This window comes from Macaca fascicularis, chromosome 1 (assembly GCF_037993035.2).
Source record: "Macaca fascicularis isolate 582-1 chromosome 1, T2T-MFA8v1.1".
NCBI classification, from domain to species: Eukaryota; Metazoa; Chordata; class Mammalia; order Primates; family Cercopithecidae; genus Macaca; species Macaca fascicularis.
The window spans coordinates 211,662,836-211,688,547 of record NC_088375.1 but is presented as its reverse complement, the minus strand read 5'-3'; the positions used below and the strand labels follow the sequence as shown (position 1 = coordinate 211,688,547).

At 50.3% G+C, this 25,712-nt stretch overlaps 1 protein-coding gene across 7 annotated transcripts in view; it reads right to left on the bottom strand.

Annotated features, from left to right (window-relative positions):
* The window catches only part of ASAP3 (ArfGAP with SH3 domain, ankyrin repeat and PH domain 3), a 54,800-nt gene that overhangs the window by 4,252 nt on the left and 24,836 nt on the right, over nt 1–25,712 (bottom strand). Inside the window, exons 2-22 of one of the 7 annotated variants that reach the window (XM_045378280.3) lie at nt 21,864–21,936; nt 21,623–21,768; nt 18,466–18,540; nt 17,248–17,297; nt 9,368–9,479; nt 9,054–9,139; nt 8,522–8,597; nt 8,254–8,340; nt 7,969–8,084; nt 6,355–6,424; nt 5,944–6,031; nt 4,613–4,661; nt 4,333–4,523; nt 4,114–4,247; nt 3,763–3,857; nt 3,030–3,207; nt 1,758–1,843; nt 1,479–1,594; nt 848–915; nt 647–754; nt 299–494 (exon numbers count right to left, since the gene is read on the bottom strand). In XM_045378280.3, the coding sequence (XP_045234215.2) occupies nt 299–494; nt 647–754; nt 848–915; nt 1,479–1,594; nt 1,758–1,843; nt 3,030–3,207; nt 3,763–3,857; nt 4,114–4,247; nt 4,333–4,523; nt 4,613–4,661; nt 5,944–6,031; nt 6,355–6,424; nt 7,969–8,084; nt 8,254–8,340; nt 8,522–8,597; nt 9,054–9,139; nt 9,368–9,479; nt 17,248–17,297; nt 18,466–18,540; nt 21,623–21,768; nt 21,864–21,936 (2,200 nt within the window). Of the gene's footprint in view, nt 1–298; nt 495–646; nt 755–847; nt 916–1,478; nt 1,595–1,757; nt 1,844–3,029; nt 3,208–3,762; nt 3,858–4,113; nt 4,248–4,332; nt 4,524–4,612; nt 4,662–5,943; nt 6,032–6,354; nt 6,425–7,968; nt 8,085–8,253; nt 8,341–8,521; nt 8,713–9,053; nt 9,140–9,367; nt 9,480–17,247; nt 17,298–18,465; nt 18,541–21,622; nt 21,769–21,863; nt 21,937–25,712 lie in introns of those variants that run through there. The other 6 variants (XM_005544471.4, XR_012424620.1, XR_012424621.1 and 3 more) reach the window with 6 other exon arrangements.

Sequence of the window (25,712 nt, the reverse complement as noted above, 5' to 3'; positions counted from 1 at the left end):
GACTCAGGATGAAGGAGATGCTCAATAAACTCTTTTCTCTCTTGTTAAGTGGAGCATTGAGGAATTTGGAATAAGATGGGCTGATATTTGAATCCTACATCAGAGACTTATTACCTGTGAGATCTTAAGCATGTGACTTAACACCTCTGTTCTTTTATCTGTAAGGGGAAGATGAGAACCCCTATCTGGGAGGTCATCGTAAGGATGCTATGGACTAACATATGCACTCAGCTCAGTGCCCCGGCATAGGCCCTCTGTGAATGGCATGGTGAGCATTTATCTGGGCATCCAACTGTACCTCCACTGGCACGTCTTGCACACCCTTGGACCACGGTCCGAGAAGAGTTTTTGACTGGCAAGGGTGGGGGACAGTCCTCACTCTCGCCCTGAGGGGTGGCTGCTCCCAGGCTGGTGACAGTCTCATAGGTCTTGTTGCTGATGTCCAGCCTCCCACTGGCCCAGTGGGCCTGGACCGGGAGCTTCAGCAAGCAGCGCTGCCAGGGCAAAAGAGTGAGGATGAGGGCAGCCTGGTTCCTCTGGTGTAGCCCTGTCCCCCCACCTCACCGCCCCCGCCAACACACACCCAGCCCAATCTGGCTCTTTCCTTCTGCCATCCAGAGGTCTGAGGGACAGGGCTGGGACCCACCTTCTCTTCCTCATCCTCCTCACTGTCAAAGCCAGGCTCTGTGGAAATTACCCAGGAGTAGTCCACATGTAGAGGGAAGGCAAGGGTCCCCGCCTGAGCCTGCTCCAGCTGCCAAACACAAAGGCTTGGCAGTTCAGAGGGTTGGGGGCTCAGCAGGGAGAGAGAAAGGGTCAGGGGCCCCTTGCCTCCCCGAGACCTCACCAGCTCCTCACACTCCTTGTGGTGCTTCTTCCTGGCTATGTCCAGAGCTGTCTCGCCTGCTTCGTTTACTGTGAGGGGGGAAAGTCAGGGGTCATGGTCATGGTCATGGTCATGGTCAAAGAAACATTACAGTTTAGAGATGAGGACGGGCCTCTGTAATCAGAATGTCTGGGTTTGAATCCTGGCTCTGCCATGTTCTGGCTATGTGACCACAGGGCAAGTTATATAACCTTTTGGGACAAAATTGTTTATGATGAGTACTTGGAACTACCTGATGAAGTGGTTATGAGGATTCGTTTAATTAACACATGTAAAGCACTTGCCCCATTGCCAGGCATATGTTACACAATAAATATTAGCTATTACAATCATTATCATTCAGATCCAGCTAATATTTATTTGCCTAAGTACTTCCAGAAATATTTTCTTTTCTCTTTAGCAGTCCTGCTAGGTCAGCGGTATTATTCCCATTTTACAGATGAGGAAGCTGAAATTCAAGAGATGAATGACAAACCCCTAAGATCACAGATGTGGTCAGAAGTAAGCCAGGATTAGAGCCCGAGACCATCGGAAGTCCACACAAGGGGCAGTCAGGAATAGGAGTCTGACGGAGGAGGTATTCAAACCCCACCTGTGCCAACCAAAGCTCTCCCCTTCAGCAGCAGCTTGAGGCAGTCGGGCTGGTTGTAGAGTGCTGCGTAGTGCAGAGCCGTGTTCCCGTCAGCAGCCTTGGCATCCAGGTGACCACTGGGGAGAGGAGGGTTCAGGGAGAAAGGAAGGGGAACAGATCAATGAAGGGATCAAAGTCAGGGGAAAAAGTGGGAGGGGAAAGGAGGGAAGACAGTGGGAGAACAGGAAGGAAAGGAGCAGGAGTGTGAGGAGCCAGAGAGAGAGGCAGGGAGGCTCTCACCCATTCTGGATGATGAAATCCACCAGAGGCAGGGAGGCCTGGCTGGCAACTTTGATAGCCAAGTGCAGGGCGAGCTCTTCAGGTGCCTGAAAACACATCCACTCCTGAGTTTCCCCCTAGTGCACCTGCCTCCAACCCAGTATTTCCCTCTTACACTCTTGCTACCCTCTTATCCTCCCATAGGAAGCTGCCAGAACCCTGGAGAGATGAGACTGCAAGGGCAGAGCCTCATGTTTGGCAGGAAGGTGAAGGGCCATTCTCTCAATGTTGCCTTTCATGGCTCTTACTCCTCTGCCCCCAACAGGTGTTACCCAAACTTCTTTCTCGACTCTGGGCTCCTCTCCCTGATTGTACTTCCCCACCAAGACCTCAGCAACCTCACGTTTTCAATTATCACACACGTATAGGCTGTTCCAAATTCTTACCTCACCTAAATGCTGCACTGCTCATTGGATAGCCCACCAAGATATCAGACAGACAGTTCAAAGATACCCGTTTTTAGTTTTTCTGAGATAGGGTCTCGCTTTGTCACCCAAGCTGGAGGGCAGTGGCGCAGTCACAGCTCTCTGTAGCCTCAACCTCCTGGGCTCAAGTCACCCTCCCACCTCAGCCTTCTGAGTAGCTGGGACCACAGATGTGTGCCACCATACCCAGCTAATGTTAGTTGTTGTTGTTGTAGAGATGGGGGTTTCCTTATTTTGCCCAAGCTGATTCTGAACTCCGGGGCTCAAGTGATCCTTTCACTTCGGCTTCCCAAAGTGTTGGGATTACAGTGCGTGAGCCATTGCACCCAGCCAACATCCAATTTTTGATGTCCAATCAGTCAGCAACTCCTGTTGATTTACTTTTTCAAATGTCTCTGATATCCTTTCCCCATGCTCATGTGTTTGTTCTTGGAATAGCCAAAGCAATGTGGTCTTCCTGGCTCTAAACTGACCTGCCCTTACATTTCAGGGCTACTTAGGTGAAAGAAAAAGATATGAACATTTATTGCATACCCATTGTACACTAAGCCCTTTATATACATGACTTAATTCTCACTTCATCACCATGGGTGCTATTATTAACCCCTTTTATAGATGAGGAAATGAGACTCAGAGAAGTAACCTGCACTAGATCACACAGCTGGGAAAAAACAGCAAGGATTCCCACCCAGGTCTGCTTAACTGAAGCTGTGCTCCTTCCCACTTACCACTCTGATGGGTGAGATTTGAGCAGATGTCAGAGTGTGAGGCAGGTGGGTTATAAGTGGCCCTTGGAGGGGGTTCTCACCTGTGCATCAGGCCCTGGCAGCGGCTGTCCAAAGTCTTGCCCATTGGCAAAGGCCTCCAGTACCGACAGGAGGTCCCTGTTGCAAATGGCTGTCCAGAGTCTCCGAGGCTCAGGTGTGCACCGGCGTGCAAACCTGTGCTCCACATACTTGGCCACGATGTAGTCCCTGCGGGTGCCCCTACCAAAGACAACCACAGGATCTCAGAGCACGGACCGTGTCTGTCCAGCTGATCCCTGGGGCCCTCCCACAGGAGATACAGCTCTCCTTTTTTCCAGAACCATGTCCTGAAGATGTCCAGATCTGAGGCTCCCCTTCCCCAGCTCCTCAGGCTTTTTTTTTTTTTTTTTTTTTTTGAGACAGAGTCTCACTCTATCACCCAGGCTGGAGTGCAGTGGCGCAATCTCAGCTCACTGCAACCTCTGCCTCCAGGGTTCAAGCAATTCTCGTGCCTCAGCCTCCTGACTAGGTGGAACTACAGGCATGTGCCACCACGCCCAGCTAATTTTTGTATTTTGAGTACTGGCGGGGTTTTGCCATGTTAGCCGGGCTGGTCTTGAACGCCTGACCTCAAGTGATCCGCCCGCCTTGGCCTCCCAAAGTGTTAGGATTACAGGCGTGAGTCACTGCGCCCAGCCTCCCCAGACTTCTGATCTAAGACCTTTCTGCGACCCTGGGAGCTGCGGAGGCAGAATCCCGTAGGCAGGACGCCCCTCTCTCTGAGAATCCCCTTACATGTCACTTTCAGGTGAGGGTTTAGGGCCGCCATGTGAGGGTAGCTGGGCCTCCATGACCTCATTGAAGCTCATGTTTCCCATGTTCAAGGCCAGCTGGAGTCGTGGGAAAATAGGGGTGGGGCAGAGTAAGACCGGGTGGTTAGGCCTGCACGGGGTGGAGCTCCGAGTCCCCAGAGTCCCGCCCCTCGGGCGCCCTCCCGGTTCAGGCCCCGCCCCTGACCACCAGCTACCTGGCTTGTCCCCGCCCACCTTGGCCAGGTCCCACCCACAACCTGCAAGTCTCGCTGCCGGATGAAACTACACCCCTATCTCCGTGTCTGGCCCCTTCCGGGCCCCGCCCCGCCCTCACCAACAACTCCGAGGGGCCCAGCAGGTCCAAGGTGAGTGACTGCATGCGCGAGAAGCGCACGCCCAGTTCGCGGTGGACGCCCGAGCACTGGATGCAGGTGAGCACGCCCAGGTTGGTGCTGAGCCACGTGGGGTCTGCAGAGGAAAGCAGCTGGAGCCTGGAGGTGCAGCCCCTCCCCTCTACTTCCCCCTCCCTCCAGCCCAGGCCCCGAGGCTTGACCTGCAGCCCCGCAGTCGCAGCACTGGCTATTCCCAGGCCTGCTCTTCACCTCCGCGATGAGCAGCTTTGTGAGGTCATGGGGCTCCCCGTCATGCCCGGCGGCCCCCCAGGACCCCAGGCCACCGCTGGGCTCCCCAAGGAAGGCGCTGCTCAGGGCTTCGTCCTTGCTGTTCTGCAGCACTGACACCCACCTGCGGAGATTGAGCGGGGTGGGACGGGGATGTCAGGCGGGAAGAGATAGGGCTACCGCCCCAACCCACAAGGCTGGCCGGGCACTCACGCCTCACACTCGTGCTCGTCCTCTGCCTGGAAGTGGTACGTCCGGTTGTCTGTCGGGAGAGAAGGGGGCTTCTGGCCCACAGAAATGCTGCTGGCCTTCCCGAAGCCCAGGGAGCCCCTGCCAAAAGCCGCTGGGCCACATGGAGATGTGTCCCTGCCAAGTTGGACTCTCAAGCTAGGAGTGGGAAGGGAGCGGAATGACAGTGGCCGACAGCAGGGGCAGTTTCTCAGAAGTGGCCTCCGAAGTAGGATCCCAACAAAGCTCTCTCTGCATGAAGCCCTGGTTCCAGGCTCAGATGAGGTCTCCCAGGGCATAGAACCCCAGAGAACCCAGCTCAGAGGCAGGGCATCCTCTGAACCAACTGTCACCATCCCACTGGGCTCCTCCTGGTCTCCTCCAGGGCGACCAGGCTACCTGTCTGGTCTCCCTGCTTCCCATTTCCTCTTTTCTCCAGCCTGTACCAGCTCCCAACTGTTGTGCCCAAGGCTCTGCTCTAACTACACCACTGCCCTACTGCCCTGCTCCAAGATCTCCCATGGCTCCCTATTGCCAGGAAATAAGGTCCGAACTTTTAAGAGGGATTTCCAGGCCTCATCTCTCACTCTGCTACATGAACCCTCCACTCTGGCCAAACTGGGCGGCCCCACTCTCCTGCTTCCATGCCTTTCATCATGCTAATCCTGTCTCCTCAAAAGCCCCCACCCCACAAACTCTTCATTCTACATGTCCTTCAAGGCTAAATTCAAATACTCTCTCCTCCAAGAGCCTTTCCTGGTTCCCCACAGCAGTGCAGGCCTTCCTGCTCCCTAATCTCCTATGGGGCTATATCTGCACCCATCTTCTGGACAGCCCCCTCATCTTACAGTCCTGGGTACCCACCCCACACCCCTGCCAGAGAGCTTCCTGAGGACAAGATCTAGGTCTTTCTCAGCCTGTGTCTGCTCTCACACAAAGCCTGCACCAAAGGCTCCAAAGAACGAAAAGTGGAAAATGTAAAGAAACAATAATTTCATCTCCTTCAGCTCTGGGTATTTGGGGAAAAAAGGTACAATATTTTTTTAAAAAGAAATGATTTAAAAACCCAGATGACCCAAATCCACTCAAATATACTCTATATAAAATAGTCCCATTTATTATGGAAAGTGGGTGCATTTTGACGTTTAATGTGATGTGGGTGTCCTGGACCTAAGGATTCTTATGCCTGCAGTAGCAGCTCTTCAATACCATGTGTGGAACTGGACACAGACCCCTCGCTGAAGTCCCCTGGGAGCTGACAGGTGTCTTAGAGAAGCCCTGGGCAGCTGTAGGGGAGAGGCACAGAGACCACTCACGGGTCACCAGGTCGAAGCACTTTTTCTCCTCGGGGTTTGGCCTCACTTGGCACGTCAGCAGGGTCAGCTTCACTGGGGGCCGGTTTATCTGTGGGAATTTGGGGGTGGATGATGTATGCATTACCTCTGGCCCTCCATTCTCTTTAGGCCTCCATTTTCCACTCTGTTAAATGGGCATAATCATCCTGTTCCATTTGTGTTTCTCTTCACCCAGCAGCACCTCAAGGATGTGGTGTGTAGACTAAGACTAGATTGGGGCCTTTGGGTCCCATCTGTCCTCCCACAAGGGTCTCCAGCTCCCTGGACCTAGGTTTGCGGGTCAGTCTTGGAGGGAGGGCCTGACATTGTTTGCTCAGAACACCAGAAGAGGGTCCATCGTGCCCTGAGACACCCACCACCTCTAGGCCTCACCGTGCTGTGTGAGATGGTCAGGCAGCCATACTTGACTCCACACTTCCTTTTCTGCCAGACTCTTCGAATTCTAAGGCCCAGAGGGATAGAAGGACAGTGACCCAAGACTCACACCTAATTCCCTGGTGTCAGAGAACAGAGATTTGCCCCCACCTGTATGATCTCTAGCCACATCCCTTTACCTCTTTCTTCTCCTAACCCTACACCTCCCCACAACCCCCGACTCTCTGGGGCTCCCTTCTGATGGAGGAGACACAGTTCCGCTCTTAAGAAGATCCCAGTTTGATAGAGAAACACAGCCTCACTCCCTGGGAATCCTTATTCTAAGGAGATGATGTGACTTTGGCTCTCTGAGAGCTTCTAGTCTGATGGGGGAGACACAGCTTATATCATTAGGGAGCTCCTAGTCTGAGAAACACAGGCTCTTGACAACAACAAACAAATTATGGTTCAACTAAGCAAGATCAATATTAATACCCCAAAAATAAAATTAGCAAGTCCAGGATCCAAAACTAAACACTTCTCCTGTAACAGGTAAATATTCATTGGTTTCTTCTTCAAGGTTATTCTTCTCTGATTAAACTGATTGGTAGGTAGAAACATGAATATATCCCACAGGGGCCTTTGCATTTCACAGCAGTTTGTTTTTGTTTTGTTTGTTTGTTTGTTTTTGAGACAGGGTCTTGCTCTGTTGCCCAGGCTGGAGTGCAGTGGCATGATCTCGGCTCATTGCAACCTCCACCTCCTGGGTTCAAGCGATTCTCCTAACTCAGCCTCCCAAGCAGCTGGGACTACAGGCTCATGCCACCACACCCAGCTAATTTTTTGTATTTTTAGTAGAGATGGGGTTTCACTATGTTGGGCAGGCTGGTCTTGAACTCCTGACCTCAAGTGATCCACCTGCCTTGGCCTCCCAAAGTGCTGAGATTACAGGTGTGAGCCACCGTGCCTGGCCCACAGACTGATTTTTTTTTTTTTTTTTTACACTAGGGAGCAAGGCACAGCCAATAGTTTCATTTCTAGGCATATTCAGTATATTGTAGAGGTTAAGAATGAGGTCACAGGCTGGGCACAAGGGCTCACGCCAGTAGTCCCAACACTTTGGGAGGCTGAGGCAGGCAGATCAAGAGGTCAGCAGATCGAGACCATCCTGGCTAACATGGTGAAACCCTGTCTCTACTAAAAATATAAAAAAATAGCTGGGTGTGGTGGTGGGCGCCTGTAGTCCCAGCTACTCGGGAGGCTGAGGCAGGAGAATCGCTTGAACCTGGGAGGCAGAGGTTGCAGTGAGCCGAGATCGCGCCACTGCACTCCAGCCTGGGTGACAGAGGGAGACTCCGTCTCAAAAAAAAAAAAAAAAAAAGAATGAGGGCATAGTAAGTGTTCAATAAGTGTTAGCTACTGCTATTCTTCTTTAACTTAAAACAACCAATCACCTTTAGCAGAAGTTCACGTGCCCAGGTGTCCTGGACAACCCAGGATTTGAGGAGTTTGCATTGTAACCCTCCGTGTCTACATAAATGATCAGAACAGTTCCTCTGGGCAGCTTCCCCAACCCTGTCATTTACTTGCAGTGTGACACTGGGCAAATTATGTAAGCTCTGAATCACTTACCCGTCGCTTTTCTTGTATAGAAAGCCCACTTTCTCCGTCCCAAACTGTTTGTTGCCTTGGTGCTGGTGGATGCTGTAGCCACATCCTGAATTCTTCCGGCTCAGGTGTTCCTGTCCCTCGGACATGCAAAGGAGACCTCAGGGCATCTCAGTGGAAAGAGCCCCATTCTGCGGGGGCTCACTCAGGGAGACTTTTCCAGGGGACCCTGTGGATCTTCCTTCTCTCCCTCCCTCCATGGTGGGCTTTGGGGGAAGGCATTCCTTTTGGGATGGTTCAGGGGCTGACCTCTCTGCTCTCAAGCTGCAGTGTCCCTCGGAGGGAGTCCCGGAGCTGGGTCAGCTTCTGTAGCTCCTCCTCCTGGGCTTGATGGAGCTGTGGGACAGAGGAAGGGACCCCATCACCAGCCAACAAATGTGTCAGGTACAGAGCCCAGAACCAGAAGAGCAGAGCAGTAGCCTCACTCTGTGGGCAGGAGCCAGCTCTTCCACACCCACAGACTTTCCTGGAAGGACAGGGGGCTTGATCACGTGCCCAAGGGTGAGACCCAACTTACTGCATGTACTGAGGCCGCCAGCTTCTCGATGAAGGGGAACAGGCTCTGGGCAGCCTTCCAGCCATCTTGGAAAAAGCTAAGAGATGTCAGAGGCCAAACAAGGGTCCAGATAAAGATGGAAATGAGAGATGAAGCCAGAAGTGTGGGAGAAGCTGCTGTAAGGATCACAGGGCACCTCAGGGCATTGTAGTCTGACGGTCAAGAACAGACACTCCATAGACAAGTCTCTCTTGACTAGATTCAAATCCCACTTACTAGCAGTGTAATCTTGGAAAATGAGCCTCAGTTTTCTCATCTATAAAATGGGGATAATATAGTACCTGCTCCCAGAAGTGTTGGGGGATTGAGTGAATTGATGTTTGTAAAGTACTCGTGCCTGACATTCAGTGAGCACTCAATGAGGAGGAGCTATGAAAGTTCTGCCAACAAGATGCAGGCCTCCAAAGAGACTTGCCAGTCTTCCACACCCTGAGAGGGGCCTTGTTCTGTGACACTGGAAGGGTTAGTGGCAGGGACGTGGGGAGATACCTACTTGTGCTGGGCGTGGAAGAACTTGATGAGGCTCTGAAGGAAGTCGGGACCTTGCTTCATCTGGCTCTCCCCAGCTTTGAGCAGATACTAGGAGGAGGGCAGGGCAAGATGTGTCATGTGAGCTGAAGCAGGATCCTGGGAACGAGAGGCTGCAGTCCCCATCCCAAGCTAATCCTCCTGGCTGTGACTGGGCCTTGGTGACATCCCACAGGGCCATGTGGCCAGGACCTGAGCTGAGCCTGTGACTGGTCCCCTGGAGAGGCAGACAGGAAGACACATCCCACGCCCCCCTCCCTCATCCAGAGCACCCCTTACCTCACACATGTGCAGCTGGAAGATGCGCCGCTCTCTCTGCGTGTCCTGGGCCACCTCCCCAGGGATCCCTCCTATCACCCTAGCCCGATCGCGCTCCTTCTCCAGCTTGGCCCTAGATCCCAAGGAAAGAGAAGCCTGAACAACTCTCACCAGCCCCTACATCCTCTTCTGCCAGGGATGCATGAGCAAAGGGGCCACATGGTGCAGGAGGCCCTCCTGTGCCAGCTGTGTGGTGGGGCTGGGTACAATGAACAAGACAGCTTAGGGAATCCACAGAGTGGTGGGGGAGAAAGACATGAATCAAATCACAGCCACACAGAGAACTATGGGAGAGAAAATGGGGATCCAACTTCGTTGGGGCTGCTTCGTTGATGTCTGAGCTGGGATCTGAAGCCTGAGAAGCTTGGAGGAAGCTACTGCTGGGCAAGAGAGCTGGACCATATGACAGTCCCAAGGCAGGAGCAACAGTGCCAAGATGGAGAGGGTTGGTGCCCACTGAGGTGAAGAGGTGCCAGACCATGCAGGGTCTAATTCACACCATGTTAATATATTCTTGGTCTTTATCCCAAGAGTAATGGGAAGGATTTGAAGGTTTTTATGCAGGGGGATGAAGGGCTCAAACAAGGGCCAAGTGAGATTTGGGGCAAACAGTTCTGATTTTCCTGGAAGGGATTTAACAGCACAGGTGCCTTCAATCTTTTTTATTTGTATTAAATTCAGGGGGTACAAGTGCAGGTTTGTTTCGTGGATATATTGTGCAGTGGTGAAGCCTGGGCTTTTAGAGTACCCATCACCCAAATAGTGTACATGGTACCCAATAGGTAATTTTTCATCCCTCACCTACCCTCCCACCTTTTGAAGTCTCCAATGTCTACTATTCTGCTCTGTCTGTCCACATGTACCCATTGCTCACCCCCCACTTATAAGGGAGAACATGCAGTGTTTGACTTTCTGTTTCTGAGTTATTTCAAAGTGCTTTCATTCTTCTGAGCCCAGGCTGGAGTGCAGTGGCGCAATCTCAGCTCACTGCAACCTCCATCTCCCAGGTTCAAGCGATTCTCGTGCCTCAGCCGCCTGAATAGCTGGGATTACAGGTGCCTACCACCACGCCCACCCATTTTTTTTTTTTAGATGGAGTCTCACTCTGTTGCCCAGGCTGGAGTGCAGTGGTGCGATCTTGGCTCACTGCAACCTCCGCTTCCCGGGTTCAAGCGATTCTCCTGCCTCAGCCTCCCGAGTAGCTGGGACTACAGGTGGGTGTCACCATGCCTGGCTAGTTGTTTGTATTTTTAGTAGAGATGGGGTTTCACCGTGTTAGCCAGGATGATCTTGATCTCCTGACCTCAGGTGATCCACCCACCTCAGTCTCCCAAAGTGCTGGGATTACAGGCGTGAGCCATTGTGCCTGGCCAATGCCCAGTTAACTTTTGTATTTTTAGTAGAGACGGGGTTTCACCATGTTGGCTAGGCTAGTCTTTGAACTCGGGCCTCAAGTGATCCATCCACCTCAGCCTCCCAAAGTGCTGAAATTACAGGCATGAGCCACCACGCCCCACCGTGCTCTTTTTTTAAGTGGAGACAGAAAGCGCTTCCCATCCTTGTAGCTGAGAGTAACGGGGGCCTTCCCTCTCAGAGCTTGGCTGTTTTCCGTCTTTGGGGATGGGTGGATCTGTGTGTAAATGGTTTCCTGGAAATCCCATGCCCAGCAGACTACCCACTCGCAGCCAGGAGAGTATTTCCACATCTCAGGCTGGGTGCATGTGACTCCAAATCCCATGTAAAGGAGAGGGCTTGCTTAATAGTTCTGCTGTCAAGTGGGGATAGCCCTGAGCAGAGAAGACAAAGACAGAGTGGGATTAATACAAGTTCTGCTGCTACTAGCTGTCTTCCCCTCTCTGAGCCTCTGAGCCTCCTTATCTGGAAAATGGAGATTTTTATCTGTAACCACTGCACCCCAGCCTGGGCAACAGAGTAGACCGTGTCTCAAGAAAAAAAAAAAAGAAGGAATATCTGTACATGCAGTCAGCCCTCCATATCTGTGGGTGTAAAGCCTGAGGATATAGGCGGCTGACTAAGGGGCTTTAGCATCCTCAGATTTTGGTATCTGCGAGGGTCCTGGAACCAATCCCCCATAGATACTGAGGGATGACTATACTGACATGGAAAGATATCTGCTACAGAGTAAATGGACAAAAAGCAAACCACAATATAGTACAGTGGTTAGAAATGTAGATTCTGGATTTGAATGGCAGCTCCTTCATTTACTTAACCTTTATAAAACTTTCTGAAATGGTTTCCCCATTTGGAAAATGAGAATAATACTGTAGTCCCCCCTTCTCTGTAGTTTTGCTTTCTGTGGTTTCAGTTATTCATGGTCAATCCCTGTCCAAAAATATTAAATGGAAAATTCCAGAAATAAACAATTCGTACTTTTTTTGTCTTTTGGTTTTTTTTGAGATGGAGTTTTGCTTATCACCCAGGCTGGAGTGCCATGGCACGATCTCAGCTCACTGAAACCTCCACCTCCCAAGTTCAAGCAATTCTCCTGCCTCAGCCTCCCAAGTAGCTGGGATTACAGGCACCCACCACCATACCCAGCTAATTTTTGTATTTTTAGTAGAGCCAGGGTTTCGCCATGTGTTTCAGGCTGGTCTCGAACTCCTGACCTCAGGTGATCTGCCTGCCTTGGCCTCCCAAAGTGCTGGAATTACAGGCATGAGCCACCATGCCTGGCCCAATTCGTAAGTTTTAAATTATGCATCATTATGAGTAGCATGTGAAATCCTGCATCCTTCTGCTCCATCCTGCCTGGAACATGAATCATCCTTTTGTCCAGTGTATTTACAGTCTATCCAGCAGTCCCCAACATTTTGGCACCAGGAGCTGGTTTCATGGAAGACAATATTTCCACGGATGGCAGGGTGGGGGAGGGTGGTTTTGGGATAAAACTGTTCCAGCTCAGATCATCAGGCTTAGATTCTCATAAGGAGCATTCAACCTAGATCCCTGGCATGTGAAGCTCACAATAGGGTTTGTGCTCCTATGAAAATCTAATGCCATGCTGATCTGACAAGAGGCAGAGCTCAGGCGGTAATGCTCGCTCGCCTGCCAATGCTCACCTCCTGCTATTCAGTCCAGGTTCCTAACAGGCCTTGGACCAGTACCAGTCCATGGCCCAGGGGTTGAGGACACCTGGTCTGTACACTGCCGGAATTACTTTTGCACCAACTTAATATAAGGTTCAGTATCATCTTCAGTTTCAAGCATCCACTGGGGGTCTCGGAACATATCCCCCAAGGATAAGGGGGAACCACTGTAATGACACGTAGTCCTTGGATAATATAATGCATAGGAAACAGTACAGTTCCTGGCCTATGGCAAGCCCTCAATGAATGGTAGGATTATGATGTTTCTAATGATGGCAATGATGCTAGAGTGGTAAATACTGGTGATCCCTTTTATATAATTTTTTTCAGCATATGGTACTTTCTTCTTTCTTTTATTTTTTGAATGCTAGTAGAGATGAAAAGATGGTGCTACTTAACTCGGTGTAGATAAGCTGTGAAGTACACAACTTTGTCAATGTACTTCAGCTTTGACAAAATGGTTTTGTCAGTTATCAAAGTTCTGTCCCTCAGCCTCAGCTAAGATAATTCATAGAGATTTTCCCTACAAAGTCTGACATAGTCATTCTGAGATGACCTAATAACTGGGGAGTGCTTTTCTTCCCCTATAAAATAACAAGTCCCATTCCTTCCCTATCCTCAAAGGATAGCCAACATTTTTTAAACATTTCAAATGTTAGAAACATTTTTCTTTCTTATGAGTGGAGTTGCAACAGAAGGAATGAAATGAAATAGTGGGTGAAAGTACTTAAATGCTAGTTACTAAGACTGAGATCATTGCAGAAGGAAACTACAGCAACAGTCCAGTGTTATTCATGGGATGGGTACAGGTACTTGTGGTACAGGCAGGAAAGTATTTAAAACAAATCACACACCCACCAACCTTGAAACCTTGAGCCACGCTTAGGTGCCATGTCACCTGTGATGCCTTTTCTGACTACCCTTCCCTCCATTCAAAAAAAATACTTTTTTTTTTGGCCATCTCTGTGCTAATACTATCATTATGGCATTACCACTTTGTATTTTAATTATTTATTGAGCTGCCTCTCTTCTTGCCTTTCAAACCAGGGGGCATCCACTAAGACAGGGATTGTGGGCTGGGATTCCTCACTACTTACCTATAAATTGGGAATAACAATAGCAGCTTTCCCTGCCAGGGAGAATAAATCTGGTAATAGATGCAAAGACCTTACTCCAGTGCCTGGCACAAAGTAAACTCTAAATAAGTAGAAGCTGCTATTATTACTAATTATTATTATTCTTTTTTAGAGACAAGGTCTAGCTCTGTCTCCCAAGCTGGTCTCAAATTTCCTGGCCTCAAGCAATCCTCCTGCCTCAGCCTCCCAAGTAGCTGAGATTACAGGCATTAGCCACCACATGTGGCTTCTAATTATATATATATATATTATTTACATTTGTTATATAGGTATTATTATTACTAATTTTTTAAATAGAGGCAAGGTCTCACTATGTTGCCCAGGCTGGTTTCAAACTCCTGAGCCCAAGTGATCCTCCTGTCTTGGCCTCCCAAAGTGCTAGGATTACAGGCTCCTAATTATAATTTTTAGGCCCAGGCACTCTGCTAGGCCCTTCACATGCTAAAATGATGGCCCCATAAGGCAGAATCATTATCCCATTTTATAGAAGAGGAACCTGTGGTGAGATAAGTCACTTGTCCAAGTCAAACAGCTGTTAAGTGGTGGGGCCAGGAGTTGAACCCAGGACTGGCTGGTGCCTGAGCCTTAGGGGCAGCCCTGGCAACCAACACTGTGACTCAGGTTTGTTCCATTCCTCCTTCCCTGCCTCATTCCTGCGAGCTGCTGACAGTCACACTGTTTCTTTTCTGAGAGATAACAGTCTCTCTCAGAACAGGGACCATTTTACAGATGATGAAACTGAGATCCAGAGAGGGAAAATGGCTTGCACAAGATTAAAAGCTGGCCAAGGGAAATGCTATCAGCAGATGTGTGGGTTTCTGCCTCTCAGTCTCTTCCTGTGTTATTCTGGTCCTAGTTCTGGCTCAGAGGTGGTCAATAAATACTTGCTGAACTGAAGTGCTGAGTGCTTTATATGCACTATGCTTATTCATCGCCACATTCATCACCCTGCAAAGTATTACTGTCCCTATTTTATAGATGAGGAAACAGACCTGTACATGGAACCACCTAGATAAACTTGGCCTCTGCACAGGACCCGGAATGCCTTTCTCAGCAGCCCCACGTGGAGATGGAATCCTCTTCCTATATGAACAGCCGGGGTGACGCTCCCAGTGGTATTTGACAGATGCTATCAGGGCCCCGGGCCCTTCCAGCTGCTGCTCAGACTTGTTTGGCAAGAATGTGATGGAATTACATAGCAACTTATGGCTCACGCATATCTGGCTACACCTGGAGCCCGTATGGAAAAGGAATGTACAGTCACCCGTGCCAAGACATTAGCTCAAACTATGTGGCTCCATGGTGGGAGCCAGGAGGTCACGTGGCAGAAATAGCACTAGACTCAGAAGGCCTGGGTTCTAGTCCAGGTCCTGTCTATAATTCACCGAATAACCTCAGCCAAGCCCCCTTTCCCATCAACTAAATGGAGCCTGGCCTGTAAATGAAATCCTACAGGAAGGTTCAATATAGAAACCTAGGGGCCGGGCGCGGTGGCTCACGCCTGTAATCCCAGCTCTCAGGGAGGCAGAGGCGGGAGGATAGCTTGAGCCCAGGAGTTCGAGACCTGCCTGGGTAATATAGCGAGACCCCGTTCTCCACAAAAAGGAAAAAAAAAAAGAAACCTAGGAAAAGCAGACCTGCTTCGGGAAGGTCAGCAGAGTAGAGCTTATTATTTCCATTTGGTAGATGATCCCCGAAAGTCTAAGGGCTTAGTAAAGGTAACTCAGGAAGAAGAGGGCCATGTGGCCCCAGAGCAAATCATAAAGACCCATCCCTGGACCTCCAGTGACAGCAGATGGCCGTGCCCCGTCACAGGCAGGGATGGGGCCCCACAGGGATGGCCACACAGTGCCTACACCCTTCATCACAGGATCTATGCCCACAGCTGGGGATGGAGATGCTTGTGTAGGGACAAGATGTGGCCTTCCTTCAGACCTGGAACAGTGCCATGGCTCTGGGAGCTGAGGGAACAATAAAAAGCTCCAGGATCTACTTCTTGAAATTGATCCTGCAGAAATAATTATGAGTAGGGGCAAACATTTAAATCCAAGGATGCTTCTCCAGTGACAGGAACAGATTAAATACATGATGGCTTATGCATGTTTTGGCACAACTGTTTGATGTTGTGGAAGAATATGTAATGGTGTACGAAGATGGTTACAATATATTTTTGAATGAAAAAAGGAGATTACAAAATAGTACACTGTTATGATCTCATTTTTATAAAAACATTTCTTTGTACATAGAAAAATAAATGGTAAAATGTTGGCCAGGCGCGGTGGCTCAAGCCTGTAATCCCAGCACTTTGGGAGGCCGAGACGGGTGGATCACGAGGTCAGGAGATTGAGACCATCCTGGCTAACACGGTGAAACCCTGTCTCTATTAAAAAATACAAAAAACTAGCCAGGCAAGGTGGCGGGTGTCTGTAGTCCCAGCTACTCGGGAGGCTGAGGCAGGAGAATGGAGGCGGAGCTTGCAGTGAGCTGAGATCCGGCCACTGCACTCCAGCCTGGGCGACAGAGTGAGACTCTGTCTCAAAAAAAAAAAAAAAGAAAAGAAAAAGAAAAAGAAATGTTAAAATGTTAATACTTTAGGCTTGAAAATTAAGAATTTTCCTCCTATTTTTGGGTAGTTTCTCCCCATCTGACTTTTTTTTTTTAATCACGAAAATTGCAATGTTACCCAGACCTTGTGAAAAAAAAAAAAATTCAAACAACAGAGAGTATTACCCCCTGCCATGACCCTAATCCTCTGCTAAGGATAATTAAATTTTTTTCTTCTTTTACTTCTCCACATCTTCTGAATTATTCATAATAAGCATAAATTGCTTTGGCAAAATGCAACAGAAAACAAAATTTTACAAAAAAGCACAAACAATGCTCCACAGTATGGGCCTGGCTGGGCAGAGGGTGAGGGCTGGGATCTGGACAGACTCCTCAGAAGACAGAGCCGAAGGAGTCTCTGCCCAGGCGGAACTGGCCACTGGTTGCCTGAGGCTCCTTCTTTCCCTATGATGTCCCAGTAGCTGGTGAGAGATCTGGAGTATCGTGTGGTGTGCATAGGACACAGGAAGCCTGAGTGTGACATCAACTCCATTTGCTCCTCTAGATATACCACCTGGCATTGAAGAATGAGGAACAAGGGGTATAAACCCCAGTTCTGCCTCTGCCAAGCTGTGGTGCCTTGGGCAAGTGACTTAACCTCTCTGAGTCCTGCTGTGGTAACTGTGATACTAATACCTCTCTCTCACATGACTGGGTGACTGTGAGGATTAAATGGCCAGCACGCAGAGGTGTTCAGTCAGTGCTAGCTCCTCTCCATCCCTGCCCATGTCTGGCACCACTGAGCAGATGGGACTCTGCGAGCAGCATCCTGAGGTCCCTTCACAATAGCTCCTTTGGTGGTCTCGTGGCCCAGTCCCCAGAATCCAGTCAGGTCTGGGTATAAACAATCCCCTGTTAAGGCCTCTACAGAGCCAGATGCCACCCACTTCTGGATGACATGGCTCAGCAGCATTTAGGTTCTTCCCTATCCAGCCTCCTGCTGCAGTGTAAGCACTACTCTCCTGGACAAACCACCCTGGCTGTGGCCACTTACATTTTGGTTTCATAGTCCTTCCATGCCTTCTCCAGCTGCTTTTTGGAATCCTGTGGGTTAAAAAAGGACAATTTGCCCAAAGGGAAGCTGGAGCACTGGAATAAACAGTATGCTCTACTGCCTGTAGGGGGACATGCTAGTGTGCTCCCCTGAGCAGCTCAGAGCCATCTCTAACCAGCCCCTGCCCCCACAGTCCTGCTGCAAACCTGCCCCCACCAAACAGGCTCAGCTGACCCCATTTCTCAGGGCTGAGGCCCTCCTCCCAGCAGACCTTCTCCTCCCCAGAGATGCCAAGAATCAGTCAGGTTTGGTGGGCCCTGGCTTGAGGTATGGAGAGATCTTTGGGCTCTACCCTGAGTCCTCTTGCTCAGAAGAGAGATCAGTCATGACCATGAGGATGGGAGGATGAAGGCCAAACCCCCCCCTGCCTAACTTTATCCCAGTATTTTCTCCTGCCTGGTGCTAGATCATCCTCTTAGAGCAAGGGTACAGGTCAAGGAACATGCGCAGAAAGGTTGAGAAGTCTACCCAAGGCCATACAGCAAGCCAGGGAGACCTGGCTACTCCCCACCTAGCTTGCCTAAGCCTCATCTAGCCAGGCTGCTCACACCCTTCTGAATAACCCTGAGACTCCCAAGGTGAAAAAGCTGCCTGTCTGGTTTGTGTGGTTAGCAGACTGGTGCCAGGCTGGCAGCCTAGGGCAGGGAGGGAACCCTCTTGGGGGAGCATGGCTCCTCCCCTGGGCCGTCTGGGGCAGATTGCCCAGGGAGATTATTCTGTCACCTTCTTTGAGCTCCACTCTGCATCCAGCCAAGGGCTGCCAGGCACAGAGAGAACAGCTCGAGTATGGGATTCAGGATCCCTAGATTCCCACATGGGCTCTCTGCTTCCTAGCTATGTAAACCATCAGCAGGTTACCTAACTCCCTAGGCCTCGAATTTCAACTGCAAAATGGGGATGAGCGTACCCACAAAGCCTACCTCATAGTATGGCTGTAAGATTTACAAGACACGTTTCACACAAGGGGCCTGGCAGACAGCAGGTCAGCCATCCTAGGCTGACCCGAGCCAGGTCCTCCAGATCTCCCCAGGCTCAGCACTCCCGCTAAGACAGCCCCTTCACTTGGCCTCCACCCTCAGTCCAGCCCTGCCCCCCGACAGTCTCCTGCCCACCCCTCTTTCACTCTGTCCCAACACCACTCCCAGCATGGAGACTCACCTGTCGACCGTCCCTCAGCTGTCCCTTCATCAGACTGTCCAGGGGGAAAGAGACAATGTTGTTCAGGTTCTGAATCTGGAAAAAACAGATGCCCATTCCTACCTCAGGTGACCGGCATCCAGCCCCTAGGGATTCGGGGTATGGTGAAGCATCACTTGGCAAAGAGAGCAGCGGGGAAGGGAAGCAGGGGAGAGGAAGATATGTCATCAAAGAGATGACAGCCAAGTGAGGAGGGCCGTCATGGCAGGAATGCTGAGCCTGGGGAGGACTAGAGGACCCGGCTCTGGGGTCAGCTTAGGATGGCTGACCTGCTGCCCACCAGGCTTCCTGTGTGAAAGGGGGCAGGAGGGGAGGCCGAGGTATGTCGGAGTGAGCCCCTCCCCTGATGGCTCCAGCCTCATTGCTGCACTGCTCCAGCAGCATCCCATGGTCAGTCTCTCCCCTGTTCCTCTCCAGAAGCAGCCTCCCTTCTCCTCTCTGACTCTCTCGAGTTGACCAGTAGAGCACATCTGTTGTTCTGGGCTGGCTAACGCTTCAGAGCCTCCCTTACTAATGGTCATAGAACCCCCTTTCCTGTGGGAAACTCCTCCTCTGTGGTCAGATGGGGTAAACGCAGAAGTCAGATCTGAGCAGGGCACCCCAGCCCCAGGATAGAGGGACTGGATAGGGAACAGGCACGCAACCCAAGCCAGCCAATCACAATCCTCTCTGGGATTTTTCTGCCTAAGTCATGGGAGAAAGACCGTCTTTATTCTGGTAAGATGGGCATCCGGGCCTGCTGGGCTATCCTGCCCACTGAGCAGAGACAGAGAAACTATCTTAAAAGGAAAGCCAGCTGCACCCCTGGACTCCCCATTACAGGGGCTAATGAATTCCCTTTTTAAAATGTAACCTAGTTTGAGTTGGGTTTCTGTAATTTCACAACCTAAAGAGGCCTAATATTTCAACCAGCTTCCAAGATACAGCTTGGGTCTTGACTTCTCCTCCAGGAAGCCTCTCCTGGCTACTCCTCCTGCCTGATCTCCCCTTTTCTGAACCATGGCAACACTAGGCCTCTGACACCAGCTGCTGGGTCCTTGAGTTTGTACCATGCTGCTGGTATTTCTTGATACTAGTCCACACCTTAGTTCTTCTCTCCCCCACTAGACTGTGGCTCTCTGAGGCAGTCTGACACTTTCCTGCATCACCAACCCCTGGTACAATGCCCACCAGACAGCAGACCCCCAGGAAACACTAGTTTGACTGAAACAGGGAGAGAAGAGGTGAAGACAAAGGAGGACACTAATTCAATTGAACTCATATACTATTTTTTTTTTTTTTGAGACAGGGTCTCACTCTGTCGCCCAGGCTGGAGCACAGTGGTGTGATCACACTCACTACAGCCTCAACTTCCCCCAGGCTCAACTGATCTTCCTACTTCAGCCTCCCAGGTAGCTGGGACCACAGGCGTACGTCACCACACCTGGCTAATTTTTTTTTTTTTTTTTTGAGATGGAGTCTCACTCTGTCACCCAGGCTGGAGTGCAGTGGTGTGATCTCAACTCACTGCCACCTCCACCTCCCAGGTTCAAGTGATTCTCCTGCCTCAGCCTCCTGAGTAGCTGGGATTACGGGTACCTGCTACCATGCCCAGCTAATTTTTGTATTTTTTAGTAGAGACAGTGTTTCACCATGTTGGCCCGGCTGGTCTCGAATGTCTGACCTCAAGTGATCCGCCCACCTCGGCCTCCCAAAGTGCTGGGATTACAGGCATGAGCCACCTCACCCAGCAATTTTCATACTTTTTTGTAGAGACAGGGTCTCACTACATTGCCTAGGCTGGTCTAGAGCTCCTGAGCTCAAGCAGTCCGCACATCTCAGGCTCCCAAAGTGCTGGGATTAAGGTGTGAACTGTTGCACCCAGCCTCAAACATTGTTAAAGGCTTTTACATGCAGGACAGTGTACGAGGCACAGCTATGCCAAGAGCTATAACAATGACAGATTTTATTAGGTTGATGCAAAAGTCACTGCTGTTTTGCCATTAATATAATATTAACCAACATTTACTGAGCGCTTACCATAAAGTAGGCACTAACTTGCTTAATCCTCATTACCGCCCTGTGAGGTTGGTAGCATTATTATCCCAGTTTCACAGATGAGAGATCTGAGGCTTGGGCAGACTGAGTGACTTGACTTAGTAAGCAGCAGAGTGGGGATTCCAAGATGGAGTCTAAGTCCAAGGTTGGGTGCTTAACCACTGAGCACACTGCCTCTCAAGGGTGATGTGGCCCCTGCCAACCAGGGAGGATGCTGGGTAGGACTGGAGCCACAAAGCTGGTCCAGTGCCATAGCCTGGAGGGAGACAAGAGGCTTTCCTGGGAGGCAGTGCAGCCAGGCTTATGCTTGGACTCTGGAGTCAGACAACCTGGGTTCAGACCAAACTGTGTGACCTCGGGCAAGCTGCTTAACCTGGAGGTCCTAGTTTCCTAGCCTGTAAGGTGGAGACAACAGTCACACAAGCCCCACAGAGCTGTGCACCCTGGATTAAATGAGTGAACATGTGAAGTAGTGAGAACTGTGCCTGCTCATGGGAAGAGCTGCTATCACAGGGTGGCCTTGAGGCGAGGACTTGAAGGACCAGAGAGGAGGCAGTCACCAAGGAGGCCATCAGGAAGCAACCTGAGGCCACTGGGCCATGTGCAGGGGCTGAGAGGCTTGTGGGGCAGGGACAGGTCCTGGGATTTGAGTACGAAGCAGATGTGACTGGGAAAGCAGAGGATAAAGAGGGACTGAGGAGAGGAGGAGACGGTGGCGGCGGCAGCAGTAGCGGTATAAAGGTAGGACCCCCCGAGCCTTTCTCTCCTTTATCCCAAAGCTCCTCCAGGGAACTCTCCCTTGCATGGGGCTCTTCCCTGCTGTAAGACCCTCCTCTGCTCCTGGGTGAAGAGAAGGAGGAGAACAGAGAGAGAAGAGTTAGTTGGGTAAGAAGCCAGAGAGAAAGGAGGATTATCCAAAAGAAGGGTCAGGGCTGAAAAGGGACCTCAGATCATGGATCAGAGGTCAAGGGCAAATCGGGAGAAGGAAGGAAACAGACTCTTTCCCAGTCAGGTTCTTAAGACCATGAGATTTACCCTGAGTCCGGCTGAGGGCTGGGCAAGGAAGAGACAGGGGCCTCACCAGGTTCTTGAAGAGTGCGGCAACCTCGCGAGTGAACACGGCCAAGTTCAGGAAGCCTGTGGACAGCTCATGGCTGTTCTGGGACAGGTGGCTGTTGCCTAAGGATTCCACGGCCTCTCGGTACTGCTCTTCATTCTCCACATGGCCTGTGGAGGTACGGACGGGAGCTTGGAGTTAGCTCCAGGCTAGGGCTGGGAGAGGAGTTTCCTGAGCAGGCGGGGCACCCAGCAGGCTCACTTACCAAGGCCGGAGCTGTGGATTGCCCGCACAGCCTTCTTTATTCTCTGCAGGATGGCTTGGTCTCCTTCCAAGATCTAGAAGCAAATGTGGATAGACGTTCAGGGATGCCGAGCTGGAAGAAGGTGCTTCCTTCAGGAACCCTGTCTCTGTGATTCCCAGCCCCCACACCCCCAAACAAATACATTGAGTTTTGCTGTCCTCTGGAACTTCTCTCTAGGGTCTTCCTATTTACCCCACCAAACAAAAAAACACACAGAAACCAGAGACCAGTCATACCACTCCAAGAAGACCACGGACTTTTCTCCCTGAATCCAATGCAACGTAAATGTAGTGAGTCAAAGTCATGTGGCATGACAGGGTGTGCCAGGCCTGGGTTTGAATCTTGCCTCTGGCACTAGCCGGTGTGTCCGTTAGACAAATCTGTTAACTTCTCTCAGCCTTAAGTGCCTTGTCTACAAAATGGGGATGATACTAGGGGACTTGTGGAGTTGCTGAGCAGATGAATGATTTGTAAATGTGTACAAAATGTTGAACAAAAGGCCACAGGGGAGAACACAGACATCTCTATCTTCCCTTAAGATAAAAGCAGGGGACACTTGTTCACCAAACCCCAGGCTCAATAAACAGTTATGTCAGGACAAGGAGGAAGAGGCCAGGATGCTATGGGTGAGCAGAGAGGGGTTGGAGGCATTCAGTCACCTGGATCTGGGGAGATGGCAGAGGGGGGAGGGAGCACACTTCAGCCCCACTGAGGAGAACTGGAGAGAGAACACCAGATAACCCCAAAGCCCAGAGACTGCAGAACAAACATCAGAATGTGGGAAAGGCCAGAGATGTGATGACAAGAACCAAGTCTCACATGTCCCAGGCAGGCTCAGCCTAGATGGGCAACTTCCCAGACACACTCCCTCTTTCAGTGTGGGGTGGAAGTTGACAACCTCATGAAATCCTTGTGAAATGCACAGTTAACTTGGAAAGCACAGAATGTCAGAGCTGGAAAGGGCCCATAGATGAGAAAACTGAAGCCAAGAGAGAGGAGGCCCTTACCCAGAGTCACATGGTGGGGAAGCCGCAGAGCACAGAACAGTGCTCCATCCATGTACCACAGCCCCACCCTGACCCCAGCCCAGCTGTTCTTTCCAATGACAAAAATAAAATGGGATCAGAGTCTGATTTCCAGAGTTACATGACAAGAGTTAGTAAACACATTCGAAATGGTACCGCCAAAGATGCAAAATGATACCCACAGGAGGACATGCATGGGGCAGACCTCAGAGGCAATGTGGAGTGTTCTCAGAGGCCTGTGGTGCATGGGAAGCCTCTGGAGTAAGGGGGGTCTAGTTTTGAAGCTCAGCTCCACTACTCGGGGGCTATGTGACCTTGAACAAGTTGCCTATTCTTTTTTTTTTTTTTTTTGAGACAAAGTTTTGCTCTTGTCGCTCAGGCCGGAGTGCAGTGGCACAATCTTGGCTCACTGCAACCTCTGCCTCCCAGGTTCAAGCAATTCTCCTGCCTCAGCCTCCTGAGTAGCTGGGATTACAGGCGCCCGCCACCTGGCTAATTTTTTGTATTTTTAGTAGAGACGGGGTTTCATTGTGTTGGCCAGGCTGGTCTCAAACTCCTGACCTCAAGTGATCCACCTGCTTCGGCCTCCCAAAGTGCTGGAATTACAGACATGGGCCACCGTGCCCAGGTACCAGTTGCCTATTCTTTCTGAGCTTCCTCATTAGCCATGTGTAAAATGGGGAAATCAATGCCTACCTCTCAGGGTTGGTATGAGGGCTATATGTATGAGAGGATGCACATACAGGATTTAGCTTGGTGCTAGACATGGAGTATGTCCTCAATGAACAGCACCGGTGATCATTATCATCAGCTGCTGCTGATGCTAGACAGGTCTGCCAAGTTCTGGGTTCTTTTCCTACAGGGGCTAGAAACCTAACATTTTCCTCCTCAGGTGTGAACTTGAGACACTTCCATATTTGAGACCCATGGAGGCCCATCCCAGGGCTGAAGAAAGAAAACAAAAGAATCAGGTAGATTAAGGAGAGGGCAACATATTTGAGTTGGTTAAAACATGAGGCTGGGCATGGTGGCTCATGCCTATAATCCCAGCACTTTGGGAGGCCGAGGCAAGAGGATCACTTGAGACCAGGAGTTCAAGACCAGCCTAGGCAATATAGTGAGACCTTGTCTCTACTAAAAAGAAAAAATAAACAAATAAATTAGCTGGGTGTGGTGGTGTGCACCTGTAATTCCAGCACCTGGGGAGGCCAAAGCAGGAGGATCACTTGAGCCAAGGACTTCAAGACCAGCCTGGACAACTTGGCAAAACCCCATCTCCGTGTGGTGGCATGTGCCTATAGTCCCAGCTACTTGGGAGGCTGAGGTGGGAGGATCACCTGAGCCTGGGAAGGTCAAAGCTGCAGTGAGCCCTGACTGTGCCACTGCACTCCAGCATGGGTGACAGAGGGAGACCCTGTCTCAAAAAACAAAGCAAACAACAAAAAACAACCAAAATGTTTCTTACTAAAGGGACAAAGACAAGGAGGGGAGAACATTTCTTTCTAAACTGGTCAACAGAAAAAGAAAAAAAAAAAGAGGAGAAAACATGGCCATGTCTATGGTTCCCCAAAATCCAGATGGGGAAACAGAAGCATGTGTTTACCAAATCCCTTGATCCCCATCTTGAAACCTGGAAAGCTAAAAGATGAGTAATTTAAAGAGCTATGATTTTGCTCTAACAGACAATTCAGGTTAAATATATGAAGAACTGGGCCAGCACAGTGTGGCTGATGCCTGTAATCCTAGCACTTTGGGAGGCTAAGGTGGTGGATCACCTGAGGTCAGGAGTTCAAGACCAGCTTGGCCAACATGGCGAAACACTGTCTCTACTTAACATACAAAAATTAGCCGGGCATAGTGGTGCACACCTGTAATCCCAGCTACTCGGGAGGCTGAGGAAGGAGAATCTCTTGAACCCCGAGAGGTGGAGGTTGCAGTGAGCTGAGATTGCACCACTGCACTCCAGCCTGCACAATGGGAGTGAGACTTCATCTCAAAAAAAAAAAAAAAAAGATATGAACAATTTCCAAAGAGATTTCCAAAATCCCTAGAGGGCAGATCCATGTGCCTAGCACACAGAAGGTGCTCAATAAATGTTTACCTAAATGAATGACGGTTTGCAAAGTCCTGGGACATGGACCTGAGAGGAATATGTTCTGCTCTAGATATATTTTGAGGAGTCTTCCCATCCCATGACACCCATTTTCTGAAAACTGCCCTCCTTTCCTCTGGAGGTGGACCCCTGCAGCCTTGTTTGTTCTAGCCAGACTCAACAGACACCTGATTCAAGCTAAACCAATCAGATTCTCTCTCCCACCTGATCCAAGCTGGACCAATCAGAGTCTCTCTCCAAGGACTTTGGAATTGGGCTCTGGAAAGCTAGTTAACTGACTGAAATGCTAAAGCTGGGATGTCCTTCCTGCCACATGCAGAGAGAAAAGAATGGAGCAGATGTGTAGAAAGAAGTGAACGAGCCGCATACCGCCTCAGCAAGGCAGAAGAGGAAGAACGGTGCTGGTTTCTGGCAACTTTCCAGATGCTGCCTCTTCAGGGGCAACCTCCACACATCATGTCTTTGGTGAAATTCCATAAAATATCCCTGAACCCACCCAACGAAGTTCCTTTAAGCAAGTTTGAGATTTCCCTTCCCTGTAATGTGCCAGAGATCACTGGGTGGCTCCCAGTGTCCATTCTCTCTTCTTCCTCCACAAGAAACCTGACTTTTCAGATGGCCACTTGGCTACCTAGAATAAAGACTTCCTACCTGGCAGCTAACTGTGGTCAT